Consider the following 27,499-nt stretch of genomic DNA (forward strand, 5'->3'; position numbering starts at 1 on the left):
ATAGGGTTACAGAGTTTACTATACCACACAGCTGAAATGGGGTCCTTAAAGGTTAGCAAAATAATTGATTGATTGATTGATTGAATGAATGAATGAAACACAAACCAAGAAGTCACAGCTTTGTTAGTCTAGGATAAGTTCTATCCACAGAAGCATTTATTCACCCTTCAGAAGAAAATTTTTTTTTTTTTTTTGAGACAGAGTGTTGCTCTTTTGCCCAGGCTGGAGTGCAGTGGCTCGATCTCAGCTCACTGCAACCTCCGCCTCCCAGGTTCAAGCGATTCTTCTGCCTCAGCCTCATGAGTAGCTGGGACTACAGGCGCCTGCCACCATGCCTGACTAATTTTTGTATTTTTAGTAGAGGCGGGGTTTCACTGTATTGGCCAGGCTAGTCTCAAACTCCTGACCTCATGATCCGCCTGCCCTGGCCTCCCAAAGTGCTGGGATTTAGGCATGAGCCAACGCATCTGGCCTAGCAGAGAATTTTAAATTGGCTTTTAGGAAGGTTTTTTAGCAGCTAAACTTTGGATGAGCCTAATAAGAAAGAGTTCAGGCCTTGGCCAGGTGCAGGGGCTCATCCCTGTAATCCCAGCACTTTGGGAGGCAGAGGAGGGCGGATCACAAGGTCAAAAGATCGAGACCAGCTTGGCCAACATGGCGAAACCCTGTCTCTAAAAAAAATACAAAAATTAGCCAGACGTGGTGGCAGGCGCCTGTAGTCCCAGCTACTTGGGAGGCTGAGGCAGGAGAATCACTTGAACCTGGGAGTCGGAGGTTGCAGTGAGCTGAGATCAAGCCATTGCACTCCAGCCTGGTGACAAGAGCAAAACTCCATCTCAAAAAAAAAAAAAAAAAGAAAAAAAAAAGAAATTAGTAAACACTGCAAATCACGAATCTTCTGAGCCAGATGTTTTGTTTTGTTTGAGATGGCGTCTTGCTCTGTCGTCCAGGCTGGAGTGCAGTGGCATGATCTCAGCTCACTGCAACCTCTGCCTCGTAGGTCCAAGCAATTCTCCTGCCTCAGTCTCCCGAGTAGCTGGGACTACAGGCGCCCGCCAAAACGCTTGACTAATTTTTGTATTTTTAGTAAAGATGGGGTTTCACCATGTTGGCCAGGCTGGTCTCGAACTACTGACTTCAGGTGATCCGCCCTCCTCGGCCTCCCAAAGTGCTGGCGTGAGCCACTGTGCCCAGCCAGAGCCAGGTGTTTGTTAAACATTTATCAGACATATCAGGTTATCATCATTATTACTGAAATCGACAACTCATTCGCTCTGGGCAGACACAACACACATCCGTTTGCCTATTTTTACTAATGTGACTGCTCATTTGAGTCAGAAGCAGCCAATTCAACAAAATGGTTAATTGGTTTCCCCACCCCATCCCCCATGTTCAGAGGGGCCGTGGGCCTCGCTGGGAGTTTCTGTCCCACAGTGTTGCAGGAGGGAACCCAACTCCGTCAAAATGCTCCACTGGCCACATTTCTCAATGTCGCCACTCACACGCCCTTAGAAACAGGAAGCCTGTCCCTTGCCTCCTCCGAGCAGAAGATGTCTCAGCAGTTCCAGGGTGCACAGGAGCTTTCAAGAGTCATCCTCATTGTGAGATGGTGAGTTTGTCACGCATGAGCTGGTTTCTTACCTGGATCTGTCTCTGCGTGGGAGTCGGCGTCCTGTCGCTCTTCTTGAGACTAAGGCTACCACCTCCAGGAATGCTCAGGGCAAACTCGTCTGTGGGGACACCTCGCCCACCCACACTGCCAAGTCTCCACCCTGGCCCCTGGCCCCCACCAGGACGCCCTCCCATACCATGAGGGTCCTCTGGTGGGTCTTGCAGGAGTGACACAGGGCAGTGAGAGGATTCTGGCTTCCGGACAGCTGCGGACCGTCAGCTTCCCTGGAAAAGGGATGCTTGCCTACAGATGACGCCTGGGTCTCTCCCCCGTGGGCAGACTAGAAAGGGGAAGTGGTCAGGATGAGGCTCACTGTCTCGAGCGGTGGGTGGAGGGCCTGTGAGTGAGGAATGCCTCTCGCCAGCTGTGCCTGAACCGCAGCACTCCGGCCACTGCTGTCTCCTTAGCCGCTCGGATACCTTCACAGTTCAGGTAAGCATCTCGGCTTTCCAAGGGACTGTTTCCTGCTCTCTTCACAATAGACATCTGTCAGTGCTGGCATCAGGACATGTGTCCCTGGGAGCCACCGAGGGGCACCGGGCCAGGGGATTGCAGCCTGGGGCCCTGGTACGACTGCTGCGTAGGGTTGGAGAAAAACTTGCATTGAAGAATCTGCTCTGCCGGTAACTGGCTGAGTGACCTGAGGCATCACTTCACTTCTCTGGGCCTTTTCCTCCTGTGTATGTCGGGGCAATGAAGTCGTCTACCTCTCGGGTTGAAATGAGATAATAACTGGGAACGAGAGGTGTGAACTGTAACGAGTTATTCCCACTCTCTGGATGCCAAGAGTGTGTTTTGGGACTGATATGTGAGAAGACTGTCATGGCGCTATGCTGGAGGTAGGGGTGGGAGCAAGGCACTGACTGTGTTAATTTATTTATTTTTATTTTATTTATTTATCTATCTATTTTTGAGATGGAGTTTTGCTCTTGTTGCCCAGGCTGGAGGGCAGTGATGCCATCTCAGCTTATTGCAACCAACACCTCCCGGGTTCAAGCGATTCTCCTGCCTCAGCCTCCTGCTCTTGAACTCCTGACCTCAGGTGATCCGCCTGCTTCAGGCTCCCAAAGTGCTGAGATTACAGTGGTGTGAATTTAGGCTATGTCTTGGGGCTCTTGGATGAAAGACCTGGAACACCTCCAGTCTTGGTACCGTTGTCATTGCATCTCTGGCTTTAAGTAGTTCATTAGGCACCTTCCCTTCCAGAGGTCTCGAGACCAAAGTGTGTTGGGCTGGCGTGAGTTCTCGGTAGAGCCATCTGCTTTTGCCCTGTAGAAAATTATTTCGAGAAGAGACCTGGGTTCGGCTTCGCCATATCCACTCCCACTGCCTTGTGTATCCACTTGTCCCCGAGGTCTTGGCCATGAAGCAATGCAGAGCACAGGCTTCACTCTGCTTCAGTGGTAAATAACGACTGAGAGGCAGGCGGGGCACAGTGGCTCACTCCTGTAATCCTAGCATTTTGGGAGGCCAAGGCGGGCAGATCACAAGGTCAAGAAATCGAGACCAGCCTGGCCAACATGGTGAAATCCCGTCTCTACTAAAAATACAAAAATTAGCTGGACGTGGTGGCGGGTGCCTGTAGTTGCAGCTACTCGGGAGGCTGAAGCAGGAGAATCATTTGAGCCTGGGAGGTGGAGGTTGCAGTGAGCCAAGATTATGCCACTGCACTCCAGCCTGGTGACAGAGCAAGCAAGACTCCATCTCAAAACAAAACAAAACAAAACAAAACAAACTACTGAGAGGCTTAAAGCAAGGAAAGGATAGGGTCACACTGGTATTTAGCAGCCAGTGGGGAGCCAGATGGGGGCTAGGGGCCCCCGAAAATGGAATGGTCCAGGTACGGAGATGAGGACTTGGACTACATTTGGAGGCTGACAGGCTGAAGCGGGGTGGGGATGGGGTCTGGAAAGAGGAATGAGGTGAGGTTTCTGGTCTTTCCCAGAAGTGAAAGGATAGAGAAGGGGAGAAGAGAGGCTGGACTCCTTTTATTTTTTTTTTTTTTTTTTTTTTTTTTTTTGAGACGGAGTCTTGCTCTGCTGCCCAGGCTGGAGTGCAGTGGCCGGCTCTCAGCTCACTGCAAGCTCCGCCTCCCGGGTTCACGCCATTCTCCTGTCTCAGCCTCCCGAGTAGCTGGGACTACAGGCGCCCGCCTCGTCGCCCGGCTAGTTTTTTGTATTTTTTAGTAGAGACGGGGTTTCACCGTATTAGCCAGGATGGTCTCGATCTCCTGACCTCATGATCCGCCCGTCTCGGCCTCCCAAAGTGCTGGGATTACAGGCTTGAGCCACCGCGCCCGGCCTGGACTCCTTTTAATGACCCTGCCCTGCACTTCCCCATGCACACTTGGGTTTTAAGTTGCCAGTGACTATCCACATGACCATTTCTGGTGCTGACATCAGTGAGAAGGACAACTGGAGCCAGACTCAGTGGCTCACGCCTGTAATCCCAGCACTTTGGGAGGCCGAGGCAGGTGGATCACTTGAGGTCAGGAGTTTGAGACCAGCCTGGCCAACATGGCAGAACCCCATCTCTACTAAAACTACACAAAAAATGAGCCGGGTATGGTGGTGCATGCGTGTCTGTAATCCCAGCTACTCAGGAGGCTGAGGCAGGAGAATGGCTTTAACTGGGAAGTAGGGGTTGCAGTGAGCCGAGATTGCACCAATGGAGTCTAGCCTGGGCGACAGAGCAAGACTGTATCTCAAAAAAAAAAAAGAGAAGGACGAGTGAGAACAAGGCCTCACTGAGCATGAACAGCAACAGTCTGGGAATTAGAGGTGAACTGGGGCAAGAGCTGCTCAGGCCAACCAGCCTAAATGTTCTCTACAGCCTCTCAGACCCTTGAGATCTAGGCTGAGATTAGTTCGAACCCTTATTCTAGGCCTGCGGAAGTCCAAAGCCCTCCCCAAGACTTCTGTGGACTCCCGAAGAGTCCACCTCTTTTTCCATGGTCCGCAATGGGCCTGCAGCCTCTGTGGGTTAAACTGTTTATATTGCACTGTTTATATTCCACCCCTTTCTTAGTTCCCCACACCCCCAGAACAAATCTGCTCACAAAAGCACTGGCAGATGCAGCAGACTTTACCAAAGACTAAGCGGGGGGCCACCAGAGGGACTTGTAACGCACCAGTGCAAACAACTACACACGGAACATAACAAGGCCCTGCTCTGAAAATGTCTTTGCCATCCCATCCCTGAGGACTTTCTATTGGTTTCTTCTCTTGTTAGCAAATGAGGCCCGTTCTGCTCATCGCACAGTAAGCCGATCACTGAGGTGACCAGTTTTTTTTTTTTTTTTTTTTTGAGACGGAGTCTTACTCTGTCACCCAGGCTGGAGTACAGTCGTGCGATCTTGGCTCACTGCAACCTCCGCCTCCCAGGTTCACGCCATTCTCCTGCCTCAGGCTCCCAGGTAGCTGGGACTACAGGTGCCCGCCACCTCACCCGGCTGATTTTTTGTATTTTTTAGTAGAGACGGGGTTTCACCGTGTTAACCAGGATGGTCTCGATCTCTTGACCTCGTGATCTGCCTGCCTCGGCCTCCCAAAGTGCTGGGATTACAGGTGGGAGCCACCGCGCCGAGATGACCAGTTTCGCAGCAGAAAATGTGTTTATTCATGAGGCAGCCAAGTGAGGAGATGGGAAAATAGGTCTCAAACTGACTTCCTCAAAGATGGGGTTTAGAGACGTTGATGGGACAAAGAAGCAGGTGGCCTAAGGTGTGGGGAAGGTGATTGGAGGCAAGGAAAAGTAGGGCATCAGCAATGTGTGCAAGCCTAGTCAAGCTTCGTGGTTCTTCATAGGATGCCGGTTCACAAAATGGTGGCATTAGCATGACTGAGGATGGAGTTTTTGGTGCTCTGACATCAAACGTCACCTACTGGACACTCTCACAGACCAAGTTGAAGGACTGATGGTCATAAGTGGCTTGAACTGGATAAGAGCTGACCTCACGTTCCTGAAAAACAACTTTTTTTTTTGGACGGAGTTTCACTCAGGCTGGAGTGCAATGGCAAGATCTTGGAGGCTCACTACAACCTCCACCTCTCAGGTTCAAATGATTCTCCTCCCTCAGCCTCCCGAGTAGCTGGGATTACATGTGCCCACCATCGCACCTGGCTAATTTTTGTATTTTTAGTAGAGACGGGGTTTCACCACGCTGGCCAGACTGGTCTTGAACTCCTGACCTCAGGTGATCAGCCCACCTTGGCCTCCCAAAGTGCTGGGATTACAGGTGTTGGCCACCATGCCCAGCCCCTGGAAAACAACTTAAACAACCATTACTATGATGACCTATATGTCAGAGATGTTATCTAGCAGGAAGCTAGTGGAATTCGAGTTAAATATTGCTTAGCTACATGACTTTTAGCTATATAGTTTGTTTTTTGTTTTTTGTTTTTTGAGACGGAGTCTCGCCCTGTCGCCCAGGCTGGAGTGCAGTGGCCGGATCTCAGCTCACTGCAAGCTCCGCCTCTCGGGTTCACGCCATTCTCCTGCCTCAGCCTCCCGAGTAGCTGGAACTACAGGCGCCCGCCACCTCGCCCGGCTCGTTTTTTGTATTTTTTTAGTAGAGACGGAGTTTCACTGGGTTAGCCAGGATGGTCTCGATCTCCTGACCTCGTGATCCGCCCGCCTCGGCCTCCCAAAGTGCTGGGATTACAGGCTTGAGCCACCACGCCCAGCCTGTTTTTTGTTTTTTTAAAGACAGGGTCTCACTCTATAACCCAGGCTAGAGTGCACTGATGGTGATCACAGCTCACTGCAGCCTCAACCTCCTAGAGTCAAGCCATCCTCCCACCTCAGCCTCCTGAGTATCTGGGACTACAGGCACATGCCGCCACATCTGGTTTGTTTGTTTGTTTGTTTGTTTTTAGTAGAGACAAGGTCTTGCTGTGTTGCCTAGGCTGTTCTTGAACTCCTGGGCTCAAGTGATCCTCCAGCCTCGGCCTCCCAAAGGGCTGGGATTACAGATGTGAGCCACTGATCCCAGCAGCTATATAGGTTTTAAGATCAACAAGAAGTAAGTGACTAAAACCAAGTAAAGTAGGTTAAGTTCTGCAGGCCTAATCTAGCCCTTGGGTTCACTCCCACCTTTGTACCATCGTGCTGGCTCCCCTTCTTCTCACCCTTCCATCCCTTCTTCTCATCACCTTCCCTCCCAGAACTCCAAATTCTCCCCCTCTATAACCCAGAGGAATTTAACATTCCCCACTTCCTACCAGCAAACTTCATTCCTAGCCCCGCCAGCTTTGCAGACCTGGAGATCCTCTGCAGGGAGAGTAGGGAATTCTCCTCGTCGGGTAGCTGCCCTTCTTTGAAGACATTTGGCGATTGTAAATAGAACTTGGTTGGTTTACCCTTAATAATGCCTCATGTTTGGTGATCTTCTGCACGCAGAGCTCTTTTGCATGCATCATCTCTTGGAAGCTTTTCAGAAGCCTGCAAGGAGATGTTAAGGGTCTTATTCCAAGTGCAACAGCTAAGTGGGAACAGGAAATCTATTCCCCCTGGCCAGGTACAGTGGCTCATGCCTGTAATTCTGGTACTTTGGGAGGCTGGGGCTGAGGATCACTTGGGTCCCGGAGTTTGAGACCAGCCTATGCAACATTTTTTGTGCATCTACAACATTTTGTTGTCTCAACAAAAAGGAAAGGAAGGTAAAAGAGAGGAGAGGAGAGGAGGGGAGGGGAGGGGAGGGGAGAAGAGAAAGGAGAGGAGAAAGGAGAGGAGAAAAAGGAGAGGAGAGGAGAGAAGAAAGGAGAGGAGAAAGGAGAGAGGAGAGGAACGGAGAGGAGAGAAAGGAGAGGAGAGAAAGGAGAGGAGAGGAGAAAGGGAGAGGAGGGGAGGGGAACCTGTTTCCCTCAATGGCCAGCCTATGACCCTTCAATGCTTCATTTATGTGAATATGTGTATACCTTTCACAGTGTAAACTATATTTCTTACTGAATATCTTATTTTAAAAATGCTAAATAGGCAGAACACCGTGGCTCATGCCTGTAATCCCAGCACTTTGGGAGGCCAAGGCGGGTGGATCACCTGAGGTCAGGAGTTCGAGACCAGCCTGACCAATATGGTGAAAACCCATCTCTACTAAAAGTATAAAAATTAGCTGGGTGTGGTGGTGTGTGACTGTAGTCCCAGCTACTTGGGAGGCTGAGACAGGAGAATTGCTTGAATCCGGGAGGTGAAGGTTGCAGTGAGCCGAGATCGCACCACTGCACTCCAGTCTGGGTGACAGAGCAAGACTCCATCTCAATTAAAAAAAAAAAAAAAGCTAAATAAACCCACAGTCTCAGAAATTCCTGGTGAAGGAAAATGTGATTTCTGTCCCTGACGCCCTGGAAATGCCCTTTGGAGAAATGAAAGTGAAGCTGACGTGGTGACTGCCTTCAGCTGCTCTCCCACTCACCCGCCCTCTTCCCTGTGGAATGGTTGCCAAATCCTTTCCGCTGAAACCACCCAGAACTGCAACAGGCTCACTCATGTTCCTTGAAAATGTCATGGACAACTAGAGGAATAGGGAGAAACAAAGGGGAAGCTGGAACTCCACCTCCCCAGCATTGTATGGCCACTGCTTCCCAGCCAGGCTCTTGACCCCAGTAGCCAAAGGCCAGTGTAGAACGGGGAGCCTGCCCAGGGTCGCTGTGTTCAGATGAGGCTTTGGAATTAGACTGCACAGCACAGGAATTTCAGGTACTGGACCCAAAGTGACTTCTGCCTGCATTCTCCGGGGGGATGTCCATCTATAGCAGGGGAAAGAGACTGGGGCATCATCCATTCATTCACATATTCACAGATATGTATGGAATGCCCTGCCCCAGGTGATGTTCTAGGCTCTAGAAACACAGTGGTAATTACAGGCAAAGCCTCGGCTCTTACGGCTCTTATGGTGCTTACCCATCAGTGTGGGAGACAGACAAGGAACAAATAAACGAAGAGGACAAATACACCAAGAGACAACTGTCACTGTCACAGGCTCAGTTGGAAGAAAAATGCATTTCACTTTTTTTTTTTTTTTTGAGACAGGGTCTTGCGCTGTTGCTCAGGCTGCAGTGCAGTGGCACAGTCATGGCCCAGTGCAGTGTCACACTCCTGGGCTCAAGCCATCCTCTCACCTAAGCTTCTCGAGTAGCTGGTACTATAGGCATGCGGTGTTATGCCCAGACCGTTTATTCCCCGAAGAAGACCACCAGAGTCCAGAGTCAAAGCCAAGCGGCAAGGATCTTTAATGCAAGTTCGAACTTGGTCCCTCCGTTCTACAACATACAAGAAGGCCCCGAATGATGCATGTGCCTGCTTTTTATAGCCCGATGCATACAGGATATGTAAGGTTACAGAGGTACAAAGGAATTCTTTTGGTTGCAGCATTACAACTGGTAATTGGTTAATACAATTAACAGTTTTCTATTTGTTCCCGCGCATTTAGTAAAACTACAAACGGTTGTGACCTTATCAGGGGCTCTCTAGGTGGTGTTTCTGAGATGTGTGAGGGGGGGATGTGTTTGTGTTGGGCTCAGGAAGTTGGGACAAAATAGAGGATTGTGTTTGTAGTGGGCCCAGGACTAAGATATGTGGCAGACACCGGTAATTGGAGCAGGACAGAGACTTTCACAACGTTTGTCCTTACAATGTCTGGAGTCTATAGATAACCTAATCGGTTAGGTCCGGGGTCGATCTTTAACTAGGCTCAGGGCGCCGCCCGGGCTGTTTGCCTGTGGACTTCATTTCTGCCTTTTAGTTTTTTTCATTTGATCTCTTTCAGCGGCACCTCACCTGGCACATTTTAAAATTTTTTTGTAGAGACAAGGTCTTGCTATGTTGCCCAGGCTGGTTGCTAACTCCTGGCCTTCAGTGATCCTCCTGCCTCAGCCTCCAAAAGTATTGAGATTATAGGTGTAAGTCACTGTGCTCAATGCATTTTTTTTTTTTTTTTTTGAGACAAGATTTGGCTCTGTCACCCAGGCTGCAGTGCAGAGGCATGATTGCAGCTCACTACAGCTGCGACTTCCTAGGCTCCAACAATCCTTCCACTTCAACCTCCCATGTAGCTGGGGCCACAGGCGCATGCCACAATGCCCAACTTATTTTTTTTTAAATTTTTTTTGGAGAAGGAGTCTAGCTTTGTCACCCAGGCTGGAGTGCAGTGGCACGATCTCCACTCACCACAACCTCCGCCTCCCAGTGTCAAACAATTCTCCTGCCTCAGCCACCCAAGTAGCTGGGATTACAGGTACACACCACCACGCCTGGCTAATTTTGGTATTTTTAGTAGAGACGGGGTTTCACCATGTTGGCCAGGCTGGTCTTGAATTCCTGACCTCATGATCCACCCTCCTCGGCCTCCCGAAGTGCTGGGATTACAGGCATGAGCTACCACACCCAACATATTTCACATATACATATTGCAGGGGTAGTGACATCCCTTCACGTAGCTGAGGAGTTCTCCTTGGGATGCAGCAGGCGAGGAGGAAGGATGGCCTCACAAGAAAGGCTCCATCAACTGAAATTGTGAAGAAAGCGCCATGGGAATGGGGAATGGGGTCTGGGCTGGAAGGTGGAGGAGTTGGTGTGTGCTGTTGCACTGCTCTGCTCAAGCCAGCCCCTCCCACCTCAGCCCCCAGGCTGTTGATTTTGCCTCCCAACTCAGAGGAAACGGAAACTTAAGTGTGAGCTCTCAACTTCCTGCCCCCAAGCCCCTTCTCTCCGGTTCTGGTTCTATTCAGTGTCACTCCCTTCTCTAATCCTTGTTCCCTTTTGAAAGTTCATTCTGGGTGGAGCGGTGGCTCATGTCTGTAATCCCAGCACTTTGGGAGGCAGAGGCGGACGGATCACTTGAGGTCAGGAGTTCAAGACCACCCTGGCCAGCAGGGTGAAACCCCTGAGTAGCTGCTGAGAAGCTTAACCTCCTGAGTAGCTGGGACTACAGGCGCATGACGCCACGCCCGGCTACGTGTGAGTGTGTGTTTGTGTGTTGTGTGTGTGTGTATAGAGACAGGGTCTTGCTGTGTCTCCCAAGCTATCTTGAACTCCTGGACTCAAGTGATCCACCTGCCTTGGCCTCCCAAAGTGCTAGGATTACAAGCGTGAGCCACTGCACTCAGTCCAGTGCAAACACTTCTTTGCAATCCTTCAGTAGCCCTCAGCAGTCCTGTACTCACAATCTTATCAGCCCTCTGTGGCCACCACTCCAGGCCTGCTAGCACAGGTAGGATGCAGCTTCCATACCTTCCCAGGGCCTGAACTTGGTCATGCGGTCATTGTGATCTTCCCATTGTCCATACTCTCTGTCATCCTTCCCCAGGGCTTCCCCTGTCTAGAAGCACCTTGGCCATTAAACCAGCCTGGTGGCCTAGAGGACTTCCCACTGGAACTAGAATATGATTCTCTTAGGCCCCCTCTCTCAGCTGCCCTCTCTCAAAAAGCAAGCTCTCCTTGGTTCTGTTGAAAAATGTGTCGGCCAGGCATGGTGGCTCACGCCTGTAATCCCAACACTTTGGGAGGCCGAGGCAGGTAGATCACCTGAGGTCAGGAGTTTGAGACCAGCCTGGCCAACATGGTGAAACCCCATCTCTACTAAAAATACAAACAAATTAGCTGGGCATGGTGGTACACACCTGTAATCACAGCTACTCCGGAGGCTGAGGCAGAAGAATCGCTTGAACCAGGGAGGCGGAGGTTGCAGTGAACCAAGATCACGCCATCATACTCTAGCCTGGGGGACAGAGCGAGACCTCATCTCAAAAACAAAAAAAAAGAAAAGAAAAAGAAAAAGTATCTCTCTGCAGTCCATTTCATTTGTAAGAACAAAACTGACGCCTCGCTTTTGGCCGGGCTTGGTGGCTCAAGCCTGTAATCCCAGCACTTTGGGAGGCCGAGACGGGCGGATCACGAGGTCAGGAAATCGAGACCATCCTGGCTAACACGGCGAAACCCAGTCTCTACTAAAAAAATACAAAAAACTAGCCGGGCGAGGTGGCGGGCGCCTGTAGCCCCAGCTATTCGGGAGGCTGAGGCAGGAGAATGGCGTAAACCCGGGAGGCGGAGCTTGCAGCGAGCCGAGATCCGGCCACTGCACTCCAGCCTGGGCGACAGAGCGAGACTCCGTCTCAAAAAAAAACAAAAAAACAAAACTGACAAAAAATATTTATCACTCTGAGTAGTTGTGAAAACGACCCATGGTTTCACTTTCTGACAACATTATTCCACTTCCTCTTTCCCCAGAAACTGATGAGAATGAAATTTCCTTGACCTTGAAATCTAAGCAATAGTTTTTCTTGGAGGCTACACTACATGGTGAATTTCTTCTTTTCAGTGTTATCAAAGTAAATGTACCTAGTGCAAAAATCCAGTAATGCAGAGAGTTTATAACGAAAAGCAACAGTCCCTGTCTTCCCACCTCATCCTTTCACGCAGCCCCCTCCTTCCACGCAGCCCCGTCCTTCCACGCGGCCCCGTCCTTCCACGCTGCCCCCAACTTCCACGCGGCCCCGTCCTTCCCCGCGGCCCCCTCCTATCAGGCGGCCCCGTCCTTCCACGCTGCCCCCCACTTCCCCGCGGCCCCCTCCTTCCCCACGGCCCCGTCCTTCCCCGCGGCCCCCTCCTTCCACGCGGCCCCGTCCTTCCCCGCGGCACCCTCCTTCCACGCGGCCCCGTCCTTCCCCGCGGCCCCCTCCTTCCACGCGGCCCCCTCCTTCCACGCGGCCCGTCCTTCCACGCGGGCCCCCACTTCCACGCGGCCCCGTCCTTCCACGCGGCCCCCTCCTTCCACGCGGCCCCGTCCTTCCCCGCGGCCCCCTCCTTCCACGTGGCCTCCTCCTTCCACGCGGCCCCCTCCTTCCACGCGGCCCCCTCCTTCCACGCGGCCCCGTCCTTCCCCGCGGCCCTCTCCTTCCACGCGGCCCCGTCCTTCCACGCGGCCCCGTCCTTCCACGCTGCCCCCCACTTCCACGCGGCCCCGTCCTTCCCCGCCGCCCCCTCCTTCCCCGCGGCCCCGTCCTTCCACGCTGCCCCCCACTTCCCCGCGGCCCCCTCCTTCCCCGCGGCCCCGTCCTTCCCCGCGGCCCCCTCCTTCCACGCGGCCCCGTCCTTCACCGCGGCCCCCTCCTTCCACGCGGCCCCGTCCTTCCCCGTGGCCCCCTCCTTCCACGCGGCCCCGTCCTTCCACACGGGCCCCTACTTCCACGCGGCCCCGTCCTTCCACGCGGCCCCCTCCTTCCACAGGCCTCGTCCTTCCCCGCGGCCCCCTCCTTCCACGCGGCCTCCTACTTCCACGCGGCCCCCTCCTTCCACGCGGCCCCTCCTTCCACGCGGCCCCGTCCTTCCACGCGGCCCCTCCTTCCACGCGGCCCCTCCTTCCACGCGGCCCCTCCTTCCACACAGTCACAATCCAGATACAACAGCTTTGAATGCGCAGGTCCTGGTATTTATCTCTATCACTCTAAAGAGTATCGTTTCAGGAAAACTCTGCCGACGGTGTTTTTCCTCTGTTCTCACACACCACCACAATCATCAACACAGAAAAGGGCTTCTGTGACCAAATGTGTGCCGGTGTTTTCCTCCCACACACCAAGCAGTGAACACCAGCTGGGTGTTCTCCAATTCAGTGCCAGCACTATAGACCCAGAGACAGCATCAGATCCCACAGCTCAGTCCCCAAGACTGCTGCCCCCAACTCCCCAGACATTGGTCGCAAGTCCGGGCCTCTGGAACTTAAGAGCAACCAGCTTCAAAGTTAGGGTTCTCACAACTCCCTCTCTGAGATCAGTGTTTTTTTTGAGATGGAGTCTCACTCTTGTTGCCCAGGCTGGAGTGCAATGGCGCAACCTCGGCTCACCACAACCTCTGTCTCCTGGGTTCAAGCAATTCTCTTGCCTCTGTCTCCTGAGTAGCTGGGATTACAGGCGTGCACCACCATGTCCAGCTGATTTTTTGCATTTTTAGTAGAAAAGGGGTTTCACCATGATGGCCAAGCTGGTTTCGAATTCCTGACCTCAAGTGATCCGCCCGCCTCAGCCTCCCAAAGTGCTGAGATTACAGGCGTGAGCCAGGGCGCCCAGCCTTTGTTTTTGTTTTGAGATGGAGTCTTGCTCTGTTGCCCAGGCTGGAATGTAGTGGCATGATCTCGGCTCACTGCAACCTCCGCTTCCTGGCTTTAAGCAATTCTCCCGCCTCAGCCTCCCCAGTAACTGGGACTACAGGTGCAAGTCACCACACCCGGCTAATTTTTGTATTTTTAGTAGAGACGGGGTTTTGCCATGTTGGCCAGGCTGGTCTTGAACTCCTGACCTGAAGTGATCTGCCTGCCTCAGCCTCCCAAAGTGCCGAGATTACAGGCGTGAGCCACCGCGCCCGGCCATGTTATGCAGGTTTATTGGAGGTTTGATGGTAACAAAAGGTGACACCACAGCATAACCCAGGTAGCAATTTAAAGCTGGACATGAGGCATTACTGTCCTAAAAATGCCTTGGTTATTTGCCACTGCGGGAGCTTCCTAACCAGGCTCTGACTTGCCGCTCTCTTCTTGACCTCTCTCTCTGCTGCTAACCTTTTCCAAGATTTTTCCCCTCTCTGGTCTGTCAGCTTCCAGCCCCCAAATGCCTGTTAACTCTCTCATGTAGATCAACTCAATTTGCCCCTCTCTCTTCAGCTTCACCCTTCTGACCATATCTCACTCAAAGAGACCTATCTAGCTATTTTTCTAACCCTCACCTCAAACAAAATCTCTTACAATTTCTCTCCCTTGCTATGCATTAAATCTGACTTGTCCTTGTGATTAAAAACAACTGGCTGGGCACGGTGGCTCATGCCTATAATCCTAGCACTTTGGGAGGCCGAGGCAGGTGGATCACGAGGTCAGGAGTTCAAGACCAGCTTAGCCAACATGGCGAAACCCCGCCTCTACTAAAAATACAAAAATTAGCCAGGCGTGGTGGCACACACCTTTAATCCCAGCTACTCAGGAGGCTGAGGCAGGAGAATCGCTTGGGAGGCGGAGGTTGCAGTGAGCTGACATTGTACCACCGCACCCCACCCTGGGCAACACAGCAACACTCCTTCTCAAAAAACAAACAAAATAAAAAACAAAAAATCCCTGCAGTCAACTGTTGCTTTAAATGGCACCTTCCCCTCCTGCTGCATGTCTGAAAGAGCAATGACGATGTCTACCATTTCTAGAGGGCCCAGTAGGTACATGCTTGATCTCCAGTCCTCACAAACCTCACTGAAGTAGGAGGTATCATCCCCATATTACAGATGAGGCTCACAGAAGGTCGAGTGACATGCCTGAGGTCCCCCAGGTGTTGATCAGTTGGGTATGGCTGTGAACCAGCACCTGATTCCTAAGCAGATATCTGCATCTCTACACAACACAGAAGATTAGCTGGGCGCCGTGACTCATGCCTGTAATCCCAGCACTTTGAGAGGCCAAGTCGGGTGGATCACCTGAGGTCAGGAGTTCGAGACCAGCCAGGCCAACATGGCGAAACCCCGTCTCTATCAAAAATACAAAAATTAGCTGGGCGTGGTGGCAGGTGCCTATAGTCCCAGTTACTCTGGAGGCTGAGGCAGGAGAATCACTTGAACCCGGGAGGTGGAGGTTGCAATGATCGGAGAGCTGAGATCACGTCATTGAACTCCAGCCTGGGTGACAGAGTAAGACTCCGACTCAAAAAAAAAAAAAAAAACACACAGTGGATAACTGCCCCACTCCACCCCACCCCAGGATGTCTTTCATTCATGCCTCATTCTTGTCTCTCCATTCTTCTCAGGATTCCACTGCAATGAGTTGGTGGAGGAACAATTTTTGGATCATCTTAGCTGTGGCCATCATCGTTGTCTCTGTGGGCCTGGGCCTCATCCTGTATTGTGTCTGTAAGCGGCAGCTTCGACAAGGTAATGGCCATCTTACCTGGGCAGATGGAGGGAGGAGCCAGGTGGTTATCCGTGCAGTAGAGCTCCTTTAGGGCAAGCAAATCAATCCTGGGCCTGAATGAGCTGAATTTTGGATTAAGCATCTTGCATTCTGGGTTTGAGTCCTAGCCCTGCCACTACATTATGTCTCTAGGCCTCAGTTTCCTCATCTGCGTAGTGAAAGGAGGGACGTCAACTAATCTCCAAGAGCCCTTCCAGCCCTAATCATCCGGTGAACGCAGAATCTGTTTTAAGGCACAGTATGCTCAAGGGCTTTTTCTTTCCTATATGGCTACTGATCACAGCATCCTGAGAGAACACAAGTATATGGAATATTAAGAACTGTCGGCCAGGCGCGGCGGCTCACACCTGTAATCTCAGCACTTTGGGAGGCCGAGGCAGGCAGATCATGAGGTCAGGAGATCGAGATCATCCTGGCTAACACGGTGAAACCCCGTCTCTATTAAAAATACAAAAACATTAGCCGGGCGGGGTGGCAGGCGCCTATAGTCCCAGCTACTCGGGAGGCTGAGGCAGGAGAATGGCGTGAACGCGGGAGCGGAGCTTGCAGTGAGCCGAGATCGCGCCACTGCACTCCAGCCTGAGGGACAGAGCGAGACTCCGTCTCAAAAAAACAAAAACATAAACAAAGAACTGTCTTGGCACGGTGGCTCATGCCTGTAATCCCAGCACTTTGGGAAGCCCAGGTGGGGGGAATCACCTGAGGTCAGGAGTGTAAGATCAGCCTGGCCAAAACGGGGAAACCCAGGTGGGGGGAATCACCTGAGGTCAGGAGTGTAAGATCAGCCTGGCCAAAACGGGGAAACCCCATCTCTACAAAAATTACAAAAATTAGCTGGGTATGGTGGCAGGTGCCTGTAGTCCCAGCTACTCAGGAGGCTGAGGCAGGAGAATCACTTGAACCTGGGAGGTGGAGGTTGCAGTGAGCCGAGATCGTGCCACTGCACTCCAGCCTGGGAAACAAGAGTTAGACTGTCTCAAAAAAAAAAAAAAAGAACTTTCTTGAGTAATAAAATATGGACTCAACCCACAGCCAACATGTTTGACCACCACGATTGCCTTCTCTGAGACCATACTCTGAATCTTCTGGTATTACCTAAACCAGAAACCTCTTGGTACCCTCAGACATAAATAAGTGGTCTGGGGATTAACACTAACTTTAGATTATCTGTAAGTGGGGTTTCCACTTTCCTGTTCATCTCCAGAAACATGAAAGCCTTGATTCAATGGTGTGTTATCTTGACATCTCATCCGTTTAAATAACAACCTGGCCGGGCACAGTGGCTCACGCCTGTAATCCCAGCACTTTGGGAGGCCAAGGTAGGTGTACCACTTGAGGTCAGGAGTTCAAGACCAGCCTGCCAACATTGCAAAACCCCGTCTCTACTGAAAATACAAAAATTAGCCAGGCGTGATGGTGGGTGCCTGTAATCCCAGCTACTCAGGAGGCTGAGGTGGGAGAATCACTTAAACACGGGAGGCAGAGGTTGCAGTCAGCTGACATGGTGCTACTGCACTCCAGCCCAGGCGACAGAGCGAGATTCCATCTCAAAATAATAATAATAATAATAATAACAACAACAATGACCTAAGCAGGGAGTACACCTAGGGATGGTAAGCACACTGAGAGGTACAGTCACCTTCCCTGGGGCACCCTGGACTGACATCCCTCAATGATGAAGCCACTATCCACTCACTGTATCTGGTCATAGCCTCCAGATTCCTGCTCAGCCCAGCTCAGTGCTGGCAGGTCACAGATAGACAAGAAGTGAAATCTTTCTGTCATTCTTCTCAATCTCTCTTTAGAGATAAGAAAATTAAGGTTCAAAGGAAGATGAGAGCTTCACTGAGGTGCCATAAGAATTGGTGGCAGAGGCCGGGCGCGGTGGCTCAAGCCTGTAATCCCAGCACTTTGGGAGGCCGAGACGGGCGGATCACAAGGTCAGGAGATCGAGACCATCCTGGCTAACATGGTGAAACCCCGTCTCTACTAAAAAATACAAAAAAACTAGCCAGGCGAGGTGGCGGACGCCTGTAGTCCCAACTACTCGGGAGGCTGAGGCAGGAGAATGGCGTGAACCCGGGAGGCAGAGCTTGCAGTGAGCTGAGATCCGGCCACTGCACTCCAGCCTGGGCGACAGAGCAAGACTCTGTCTCAAAAAAAAAAAAAAAAGAATTGGTGGTAGAGTTGGGACCAGAACTCAGGTCTGCTGGGCTTCCAGTTCAATGTTCTTTCTTCTCTATTGTAATTAATTTTTTAATACAAAAAGTGTATTCTGGGACCCTACAGTCCTCTGTCCTTTTGCCCTTTTTTTTTTCAGATGGAGTCTCACTCTGTTGTCCAGGACGCAGTGCAGTGGTGTGATCTGGGCTCACTGCAACCTCCACCTCCCAGGTTCACGTGATTCTCCTGCCTCATTCTCCTCAGCAGGTGGGATTACAGGCGTATGGCATCATGCCTGGATAATTTTTGAATTTTTAGTAGACACGGGGTTTCACCATGTTGGCCAGGTTGGTCCTGAACTCCCGACCTCAAGTGATCCTCCAGCCTTGGCATCCCAAAGTGCTGGGATTACAGGTGTGAGCCACCGTGCCTGGCCTCCTTTTGCCTTCTTAAAAGTTTTCATTCCCACCAGGTGTAGTGGCTCACACCTGTAATCCCAGCACTTTGGGAGGCCGAGGCTGGTGGATCACTTGAGGTCGGGAGTTCAAGACCAGCCTGGCCAACATGGTGAAACCTCCTGCCCCGTCTCTGCTAAAAATACAAAAATTAGCCAGGTGTGGTGACGGGCGCCTGTAATCTCAGCTACTCTGGAGGTTGAGGCAGGAGAATCGCTTGAACCTGGGGAGCAGAGGTTGCAGTGAGCCAAGATTGTGCCACTGTACTCCAGCCTGGGCAACAAGAGCAAGTCTCTGTCTGCGGGAAAAAAAAAGTTTCCATTCTTAAATATGGACAAAAGAATGACCCTGAACTAAAACTTTACCTACTTTTTTTTTATCCTCAACCACTCCTATTAACAAGCAGGTTATGATTTATGACAACTTATATGTCCAGCGCATTACAGGATACAAACTGCTTTTCCGATGCTTTATCTGATTTCCTCCCAACCACACTTTTGAATTATTCATTCAACCAACATTTCTAAGTGCCACCTAAGTGCCAGGCATAGAGGAAATAAACACCACCCACACTGTGGCCGCCCTCACTGGGTTAGTGCAGAGGCTCTGTGGTCAGACAGTCTGGATTCAAAGTCCAATTCTATCATTTATTAACTCTGTGTCCCTAAGTGTGTTTTTTCTGGGTTCAATTCGAAAATTACAACTTTTGCTAATTCTTCTTCAGTGAACATGCTTTTCCTTCTCTTAGGCAAGAAATGGGAAATTGCCAAGCCCTTGAAAAACAAGCAAGCAGATGAAGAAAAAATGTATCAGTAAGTGGGGAGGAATCCTTCTGCTTTTTACTGTTATGAACTGCCTGTTCACTTCCACCCTTGCCCCTCCACTCTGTACCAGTATGACTGAGACATCTGCATTTCCTGTAGAGCTGGTGAGATGTCACACCTGCCAAATCTCTCCACATAAGAGCAAAGACTCAGGACATTGTCAATGCTGGGCAAGTCCTCCCTCCTCTTGTCTCTCTCTCTCTCTCTCTTTTTTTTTTTTTTTTGAGACGGAGTCTTGCTCTGTCACCCAGGCTGGAGTGCATTGGTGCCATCTCGGTTCACTGCAGCCTCCGCCTCCTGGGTTCAAGCAATTCTCCTGCCTCAGCCTCCCAAGTAGCTGGGATTATAGGCACCCACCATCACGCCTGCCTGATTTTTGTATTTTTAGTACAGATGTGGTTTCACCATGTTGGCCAGGCTGGTCTCAAACTCCTAACTTCATGATCCACCCACCTTGGCCTCTCAAAGTGCCAGGATTATAGACGTGAGCCACTGCACCTGGCCTCTTTTTTTTTTTTTTTTTTTTTCTTTTGAGATAGGGTCTGCTATGTTGCCCGGGCAGCTCTAAAACTCCTGTGGGTCTCAAACTCCTGGGCTCAAGCAATTCCCCCACCTCATCCTCCCAAGTAACTGGGATTACACGCACATGCCACCGTGCCCAGCCTACTCTCATCTGTTCTGACAAAGGTCACAGGTTGGGCTCTGTGTTCTGGGCCCCACGCCTGGTCTATACTTCTTTTTTTTTTTTTGGTGGATTCCAAATATAGTGCTCCGAAAGCTATTGTGCTAAAGGAAAATATGCCATCCACTTTACTTTTGTGTTTTGTGATCTGTTTGGGGCTTTATGGCCAATATCTACATTGGGGATCTCCAAGGCCATTCTTAGGCTTGAGAATTTACTAGAAGCACTCACAGGACCCAGAAAAGCTATTTTACTCAACAGTTACAGTGGAGTAAAATTATACAAAGAATACAGATTAAAATCAGCAAATGAAAAAGGCAGGTAGTGCGGAGTCGAGCAGAAAGCAGGCAAGTCCTCTCCCAGTGAAGTGTCACAGATAGCCCCAGTTCTCCCAGTAACAATGTGTGGCAACAGACGTCAAGCACTGCTGACTGGAGAAGCTCACCCGAACCTTGAAGTACAGAGTTTTTCTTTTACTGGGGGTTAGTCATGCAGGCATGGAATACCTGCATTTAGCTTTATCAAATTGATAAAACATGGCCCAGGGCCCCAGGCAAACAAAAACAGGCATTCACCATAAACCACATTATTAACATAAACTATCTGGTGTGGCCCAAGGCTCCCAGATATACAAAGACACTATTTATTTATTTATTTATTTATGAGATGGAGTCTCACTCTATCACCTAGGCTGGTGGGCGAAGGCGTGATTTCGGCTCCTTGCAACCTCTGCCTCCCAGGTTCAAGTGATTCTCCTGCCTCAGCCTCCTAAGTAGCTGGGATTACAGGCACCCGCCACCATGCCCGGCCAATTTTTGTATTTTTAGTAGAGACGGCGTTTCACCATGTTGGCCAGGCTGATCTGGAACTCCTGACCTCAAGTGATCCACTCACCTTGGCCTCCCAAAGTGCTGGGATTACAAGTGTGAGCCACCATGCCTGGCCTCAAAGACACTTTTTGTTTTTGAGACAGAGTCTCGCTCTCTCACCCAGGCTGGAGTGCAGTGGCGCGATCCCGGCTCACCGCAAGCTCCGCCTCCCAGGTTCACGCCATTCTCCTGCCTCAGCCTCCCAAGTAGCTGGGACTACAAGTGCTTGCCACCACGACTGTCTAATTTTTTGTATTTTTAGTAGAGATGGGGTTTCGCTATGTTGTCCAGGCTTGTCTCGAACTCCTAACCTCGTGATCCACCCATCTCGTCCTCCCAAAGTGCTGGGATTACAGGCGTGAGCCACCGTGCCTGGCTGGAGACACTCTTATTAGGGAGGATATTCCAAGGGTTTAGACATTATATCCCAGGAGCCAGTCAAGAGCCAGTCCTTTCTTTAGAATATACACACTATCTAAAACAAAACTTACTCTTGGGGCGAGGTGCAGTGGCTCACGCCTGTAATGTCAGCACTTTGGGAGGCCAAGGTGGGAGTATCACTTGAGGCCAGAAGTTCAAGACCAGCCTGGACAACATAGTGAGACACCGTGTACAAAACATTGTTAAATCTATGCTTTGCTAAAATGCCTTTGACTGTAGCTTCAGGGATCCAGCAAATAAGACTCCCCTTGCCTCCATCAATTCTGATTCCCTTCAGGAATAAGACAGGTGACTAAAATACTGCCTTTTAAAAGAATACAACTGGGGCCAGGTGTGGCAGCTCACACCTGTAATCCCAGATCTGGGAGGCCGAGGCAGGCGGATCACCTGAGGTCGGGAGTTTGAGACTTTTAGTAGAGACGAGGTTTCATCATGTTGGCCAGGCTGGTCTCGATCTCCTGACCTCATGATCTGCCCGCCTTGGCCTCCCAAAGTGCTGGGATTACAGGTGTGAGCCACCGCGCCCAGCAGCTTTTTGTTTTTTATGCAATCTATTAATGGCATCATACAGTATATATTATTTGGTGTTTGGCTTTTTTGCTTACATCATTTTTATGAGATTCATGGTGTGTGGTTATAGATTGTTCATTCTTGTTGCTATAGAACATTCCACCGTGGGAGTACACCACTATTTATTTATTTTTTATTTTGAGACAGGGTCTCACGCTCAACCAGGCTGGAGTACAGTGGTGCAATCATAGCTCACTGTAACCTCAGATTCTGGGCTCAAGTGATCCTCCTGCTTCAGTCTCCTGAGTAGCTGGGACTACAGGTGTATGCCACCATAACCAGTTAATTATTTTGATTCTTTTGTAGAGACAGGGTCTCCCTGTGTTGCTCAGGGTCTCCCTATATTACCCTTAAACTCCTGGGCTCAAGCTGTCCTCTCTCTTTCACTTCCCAAAGTGCTGGTATTACAGATGTTAACCACCTTGCCCAGTCGCTATACTATAATTAATCTATCCATTCTACTGCTGATGGGCATTTGGGTTGTGTGTTGGCAAATTTTATGTGTCTCTGCTTCTCTGGACAACCCAGACTAACACAGGTAGTGTCCAATTTGGAGCTGTTATGAATAGTGTTGCTCTGAACATTCTTTTATTTATTTATTTTTTGAGACGGAGTCTCGCTCTGTTGCCCAAGCTGGAGTGCAGTGGCCGGATCTCAGCTCACTGCAAGCTCCGCCTCCCGGGTTTACACCATTCTCCTGCCTCAGCCTCCTGAGTAGCTGGGACTACAGGCGCCCGCCACCTCGCCCGGCTAGTTTTTTGTACTTTTTAGTAGAGACGGGGTTTCACCGTGTTAGCCAGGATGGTCTCGATATCCTGACCTTGTGATCCGCCCGCCTCGGCCTCCCAAAGTGCTGGGATTACAGGCTTGAGCCACCGCGCCCGGCCTGCTCTGAACATTCTAATGCATGTTTTGGTGAACATATGTGAGCATTTCGATAGGCTGTAGACCCAATAGTGGAAATGCTATCTCAAGGTTTGTGTACATTCTGCTTTAGGAGTTCATCTGTTTTTGTTTTTTGGGTTTTTTTTGTTTGTTTTGAGACAGAGTCTCGCTCTGTTGCCTAGGCCAGAGTGCAGTAGCATGATCTTGGCTCATTGCAATCTCCGCCTCCCGGGTTCAAGTGATTCCCCTGCCTCAGTCTCCCAAGTAGCTGGGATTACAGGTGAGCATCATCATGCCTGGCTAATTTTTGTATTTTTAGTACAGACGAGGTTTCACCATGTTGGCCAGGCTGGTCTTGAATTCCTGACCTCAGGTGATCCGCCCACCTCGGCCTTCCAAAGTGCTGGGATTACAGGCGTGAGCCAACCTGCCCTGCTCATCTGTTTTGCAAATAGAAATACATCTGGTGCCTACCGCTCCTAAACCAGCTCAGGTGAACCGGGAAGGTACGCTCCACGCTCTGAATTGTAGCACTTTATTTCCTTCCCCTCAGTTTCAGCCATTTCCTGGGCTAGAGGAAACGGTTTCATTAGGGTGCCAATTACAAATGGGATCCAGGACCTACAAAGAAAAGGAAATGCTTCCAATTCGTAGAGACCAAGATTTGAATGTTCAACCCATTCACTTTCCTTGATGTTTTCTCTTAAATCTGCTGGGAACAGGCATGGCCCAAATCAAACACTGATTCTCTCTTTCTCTCTCTCTAGGAATGTTCTTAATGAGTCGCCAGTTCAATTACCGCCTCTGCCACCAAGGAATTGGCCTTCTCTAGAAGACTCCTGTAAGTATATTTTACTGGTAGCAGTTTCATTTAGGGTAGGATAACAAGTTTATCAAGGTGTTTTTTTTTGTTTTTTTTGTTTTTTTTTTTTTTTTTGAGATGGAGTCTCGCTCTGTCACCCAGGCTGGAGTGCAGTGGCACGATCTCGGCTCACTAGCTCACTGCAAGCTCCGCCTCCCGGATTCACGCCATTCTCCTACCTCAGCCTCCCGAGTAGCTGGGACTACAGGCGCCCGCCACCACGCCCAGCTAATTTTTTTTTTTTAGCATTTTTAGTAGAGATGGGGTTTCACTGTGGTCTCGATCTCCTGACCTCGTGATCCACCCGCCTCAGCCTCCCAAAGTGCTGGGATTACAGGCGTGAGCCACGGCGCCCGGCCCCTATCACGTGTCTCAGATAGCTCAGGCTGCTGTAACAAAAATACCATAGACTGGGGTGCTTACCCAACAGAAATTTGGTTTCTTGTTGTTCTGAGACTGCAAGCCCGAGATGAGGGTGCTGGCCAATTTCTGTGAGGTTTCTGGTGAGGGCTCTCCTCCTGGCTTGCAGACAGCCGCCTTCTTGCTATGTCCCCACAAATGGCCTTTCCTTGGTGCATTCAAGCTGGGGAAGAGCGTCGGGGAGCCAGATTTCTGGTGTTTCCTCTTACAAGGACACTGATCCTGTTGGATCAAGGCCTCATCCCTATGGCCACATATAGCCTCACTGGGGGTTAAGGCTTGAACACATGAATTTTGGGGAGACACATATATTCAGTCTGTAGCACTAGGATTTATAGATTCAGCATCCTGATTATTTTACTTTTGAGGCAGAGTCTTGCTCTCTCACCCAGGCTGGAGTGCAGTGGCGTGATTTCAGCTCACTGCAATCTCCACCTCCTAGATTCAAGCTGTTTTCCTGCCTTGGCCTCCTGAGTAACTGGGATTATCGGCGCACAGCACCACACTCAGCTAATTTTTTGTATGTTTAGTAGAGATGGGGTTTCACTATATTGGCCAGGCTGGTCTTGAACTCCTGACCTTAAGTGATCCGCCTGCCTCGACCTCCCAAAGTGCTGGGATTACAGGCATGAGCCACCACACCCAACCAGCATCCTGTTTAAAAGAGACAGCCAGGCCGGGCGCGGTGGCTCAAGCCTGTAATCCCAGCACTTTGGGAGGCCGAGACGGGTGGATCACGAGGTCAGGAGATCAAGACCACCCTGGCTAACACGGTGAAACCCCGTCTCTACTAAAAAATACAAAAAACTAGCCGGGCGAGGTGGCAGGCGCCTGTAGTCCCAGCTGCTCAGGAGGCTGAGGCAGGAGAATGGCATGAACCCGGGAGGCGGAGCTTGCAGTGAGCCGAGATCCAGCCACTGCACTCCAGCCTGGGCGACAGAGCGAGACCCATCTCAAAAAAAAAAAAAAAGAGAGACAGCCAGAGACCAGGCACAGTGGCATATGCTTGTAATCCCAACACTTTGGGAGGCCAAGGCGGGCAGCTGACTTGAGCTCAGGAGTCTGAGAGCAGCCTGGGCAACATGGCAAAATCCTATCTTTACAAAAATTAGCCAGTGTGATGGTGCACACCTATAGTCCCAGCTACTTGGAAGGCTGAGGTTGGGGGATCAAGCTTGAGCCTAGAAGGTCTGTAGTGAGCTATGATAGCAAATCACTACACTCCAGCCTGGATGACAGAGTGAGACCCTGTCTCAAAAAAAAAAAAAAAAGAAAAAGAAGAAAAAAGGGGGCAGAATAAGTACCAACGCCCCCAATATCCTGATATGTGTAAATTCATGTTCAAATTCCAGCTTGGAACATAAGCAGAAAGAAACATGGGGTGTCACTAGGCCTCTCACTTCCTATCAGAAAAACTCTGCCTGGTTCCTTTGACTGGAATGTTCTTCCTTAAGCTCTTTGCATAGCTGGATTTTCCTCATCCTTCAGATGTCAACTCAAAAGTCATCACCTCAAAGAGGCCCTCTCTGACCACTCAACCTAAAGTAGTCCTGCTAATTTCCTTTATGAAACTGACAGTTATCCAAAATTGTGTTATTTACTTGTTGTTCATTTGTGTATTATTGATCTCCTCCACTGGAGTATAAACTTCAGGAAAACAGGAACCTTTCTTGTCCACCACTATTTATGTTTATCCACTACCTAGAGCAGGGCGTGAGGCTTAGTCGATACTTAAGAAAAATATTTTGATTGGCTAGATAAACAGTATTATCTACCATTTACTGAGCATGCGCTTGTTTCAGGTCCCACACTAAGCACTTTACAGGTATTAGCTCATTCAGTCCTCACAACAACTCTACAAGCCAGGTACTTTTTTTTTGAGACGGAGTCTCGCTCTGTCACTCAGGCTGGAGTGCAGTGGTGTGATCTTGGTTTACTGCAAGCTCTGCCTCCCGTGTTCACGCCATTCTCCTGCCTCAGCCTCCTGAGTAGTTGGGACTACAGGCACCCGCCACCACACCTGGCTAATTTTTTTTTGTATCTTTAGTACAGAGGGGGTTTCACTGTGTTAGCCAGGATGGTCTTGAACTCCTGACCTGGTGATCCGCCCACCTCAGCCTCCCAACGTGCTGGGATTACAGGCGTGAGCCGCCACCCCTGGTCTCCTGTGGACCTGTTCTGTACTAATTCCACCTTTTGAAAATAATGCCATCCCCTTTCTTCTTAGCAGAGAGATTTGTACATAAGCAATTACAGAGAGTCCTGGAAAACAGTGTAAGTCACTGGAAGGGATGTGCCAAAAAGGAAATATGATTTATTGCACTTCCTTGTGAAAATTAGGATCTGTAACACAACAGCACTCATATGACTGCTGTGCTCTGGTCTGTTTCTTTTCATCCATTCTTTTTTTTTTTTTTTTTTTTGAGACAGGGTCTTACTACGTTGTCCAGGCTGAAGTGCAGTGGTGTGATCATGGCTCATTGTAGCCTCAACCTCCTGGGCTCAGGAGATCCTCTTGCCTCAGCCTCCCAAGTAGCTGGGACTATAAGCGTGCACCACCACATCCAGCTAATTTTTAAATTTTTCTGTAGAGACGAGGTCTCCCTGTGTTGCCCAAGCTGGTCTGGAACTCCTGGGCTCAAGTGATCCTCCCACCTCGGCCTCCCAGAGTACTGGGATTACAGGTGTGAGCTCCTGCACCTGACCTGGTCTGTTTCTTTTCTAAGCTTTTGCTTCATGGTTTCCATGCAGGGCAGTCTTAGGCAAAGAGACGGGAGTCAAGATGTCTGACTAATATTTTCCATTTACTCACTTGGGTGATCCGGAGACTGTGTCAGGTCTGCATCTGAATTTCCTCTGTAAAATGGGGATCTGGCCCACTAGAAGTGGGAAGATCACTGAAACGTGAAAATCACACTGAGCCACTGCGTCAAAAATATAAAAACACATGATAGCTTTGCATCTAAGGATCTTTTTGTGTATTCTAGCCCCACAGGAAACCCCAAGTCAGTCGCCACCTACATACTCATTGGTAAATAAAGTTAAAAATAAGAAGACTGTTTCCATCCCAAGCTACATTGAACCTGAAGATGACTATGACGATGTTGAAATCCCTGCAAATACTGAAAAGCATCATTTTGAAACAGCCATTTCTTCTTTTTGACAAAACTGAAGAGGGTTCACACGACTTATTTTAAAGCAATGAAGAATGGTTCACTTCAGTAGGTCTCTGGGCCCTGAAAGCCAGTGGTGATTTTATGAAGCTCTATAAGATAAAGCACTTCCCAAACCTTAGATGAAGGCACCCCGGCAATCAGATGACTGCAGCCAGAGGGGAGACATGGGTGCTCAGCTCTCAGGACTTAGAGGGGTCAGCCTTGCGTTGTTGAGGGAAGTTTCCATGGGAAGGACCACGGGGCTCCATGGCTCCCACCTGTGAGAAACTACTCATTTCTTGGCACTCTTTCCCCCTTCACTCCCTTTGGTTTGCGTGGTTCTGAGTGATCTGAAATCTCTGCATTTGGTTTTGCAGACCCTCCCAGGCTCCCATCCCCAGCAGGGCCCTCACCAAGCATGCTGGTCTTCACCCTCTCACCCCACCCACCTCCTGCAGTGTGAGGCCGTGGGTGAGTTACAGCTGAGTGCTCTTGTGCCCAGGCTCCCATAACCACATCTCGCAAGTTTGCAAGGGCAGGGAGTACCTTTTGTTCTTGTGAACCCTCC

General features: G+C 50.2%; 2 protein-coding genes across 7 annotated transcripts in view; one reads left to right on the forward strand and one right to left on the reverse strand.

The window, feature by feature from the left end:
• The window catches only part of LOC115894765 (translation initiation factor IF-2-like), a 101,848-nt gene that overhangs the window by 10,623 nt on the left and 63,726 nt on the right, over window positions 1–27,499 (reverse strand). For 3 of the 5 annotated variants that reach the window (XR_004054934.1, XR_004054938.1, XR_004054939.1), the window contains one exon: window positions 6,574–7,114. The gene's annotated coding sequence lies outside the window, so the exon portion shown is untranslated. Of the gene's footprint in view, window positions 1–2,658; window positions 2,942–6,573; window positions 7,115–27,499 lie in introns of those variants that run through there. The other 2 variants (XR_004054936.1, XR_004054937.1) reach the window with 2 other exon arrangements.
• Window positions 1,455–27,307, forward strand: SCIMP (SLP adaptor and CSK interacting membrane protein). 2 transcript variants are annotated; one of them, XM_030922898.1, is made up of 5 exons: window positions 1,455–1,609; window positions 15,442–15,565; window positions 18,972–19,035; window positions 23,262–23,335; window positions 26,764–27,307. In XM_030922898.1, exons 1-5 carry the CDS (start codon window positions 1,607–1,609, stop codon window positions 26,937–26,939), a joined length of 441 nt encoding a protein of 146 aa, XP_030778758.1. In that variant the 5' UTR covers window positions 1,455–1,606; the 3' UTR covers window positions 26,940–27,307. The 2 variants fall into 2 exon arrangements, with proteins under 2 accessions (XP_030778758.1, XP_010354158.1); XM_010355856.2 differs by lacking the exon at window positions 1,455–1,609 and adding an exon at window positions 1,621–2,104.

Source organism: Rhinopithecus roxellana, chromosome 19 (assembly GCF_007565055.1).
Source record: "Rhinopithecus roxellana isolate Shanxi Qingling chromosome 19, ASM756505v1, whole genome shotgun sequence".
Classification (NCBI taxonomy): Eukaryota; Metazoa; Chordata; class Mammalia; order Primates; family Cercopithecidae; genus Rhinopithecus; species Rhinopithecus roxellana.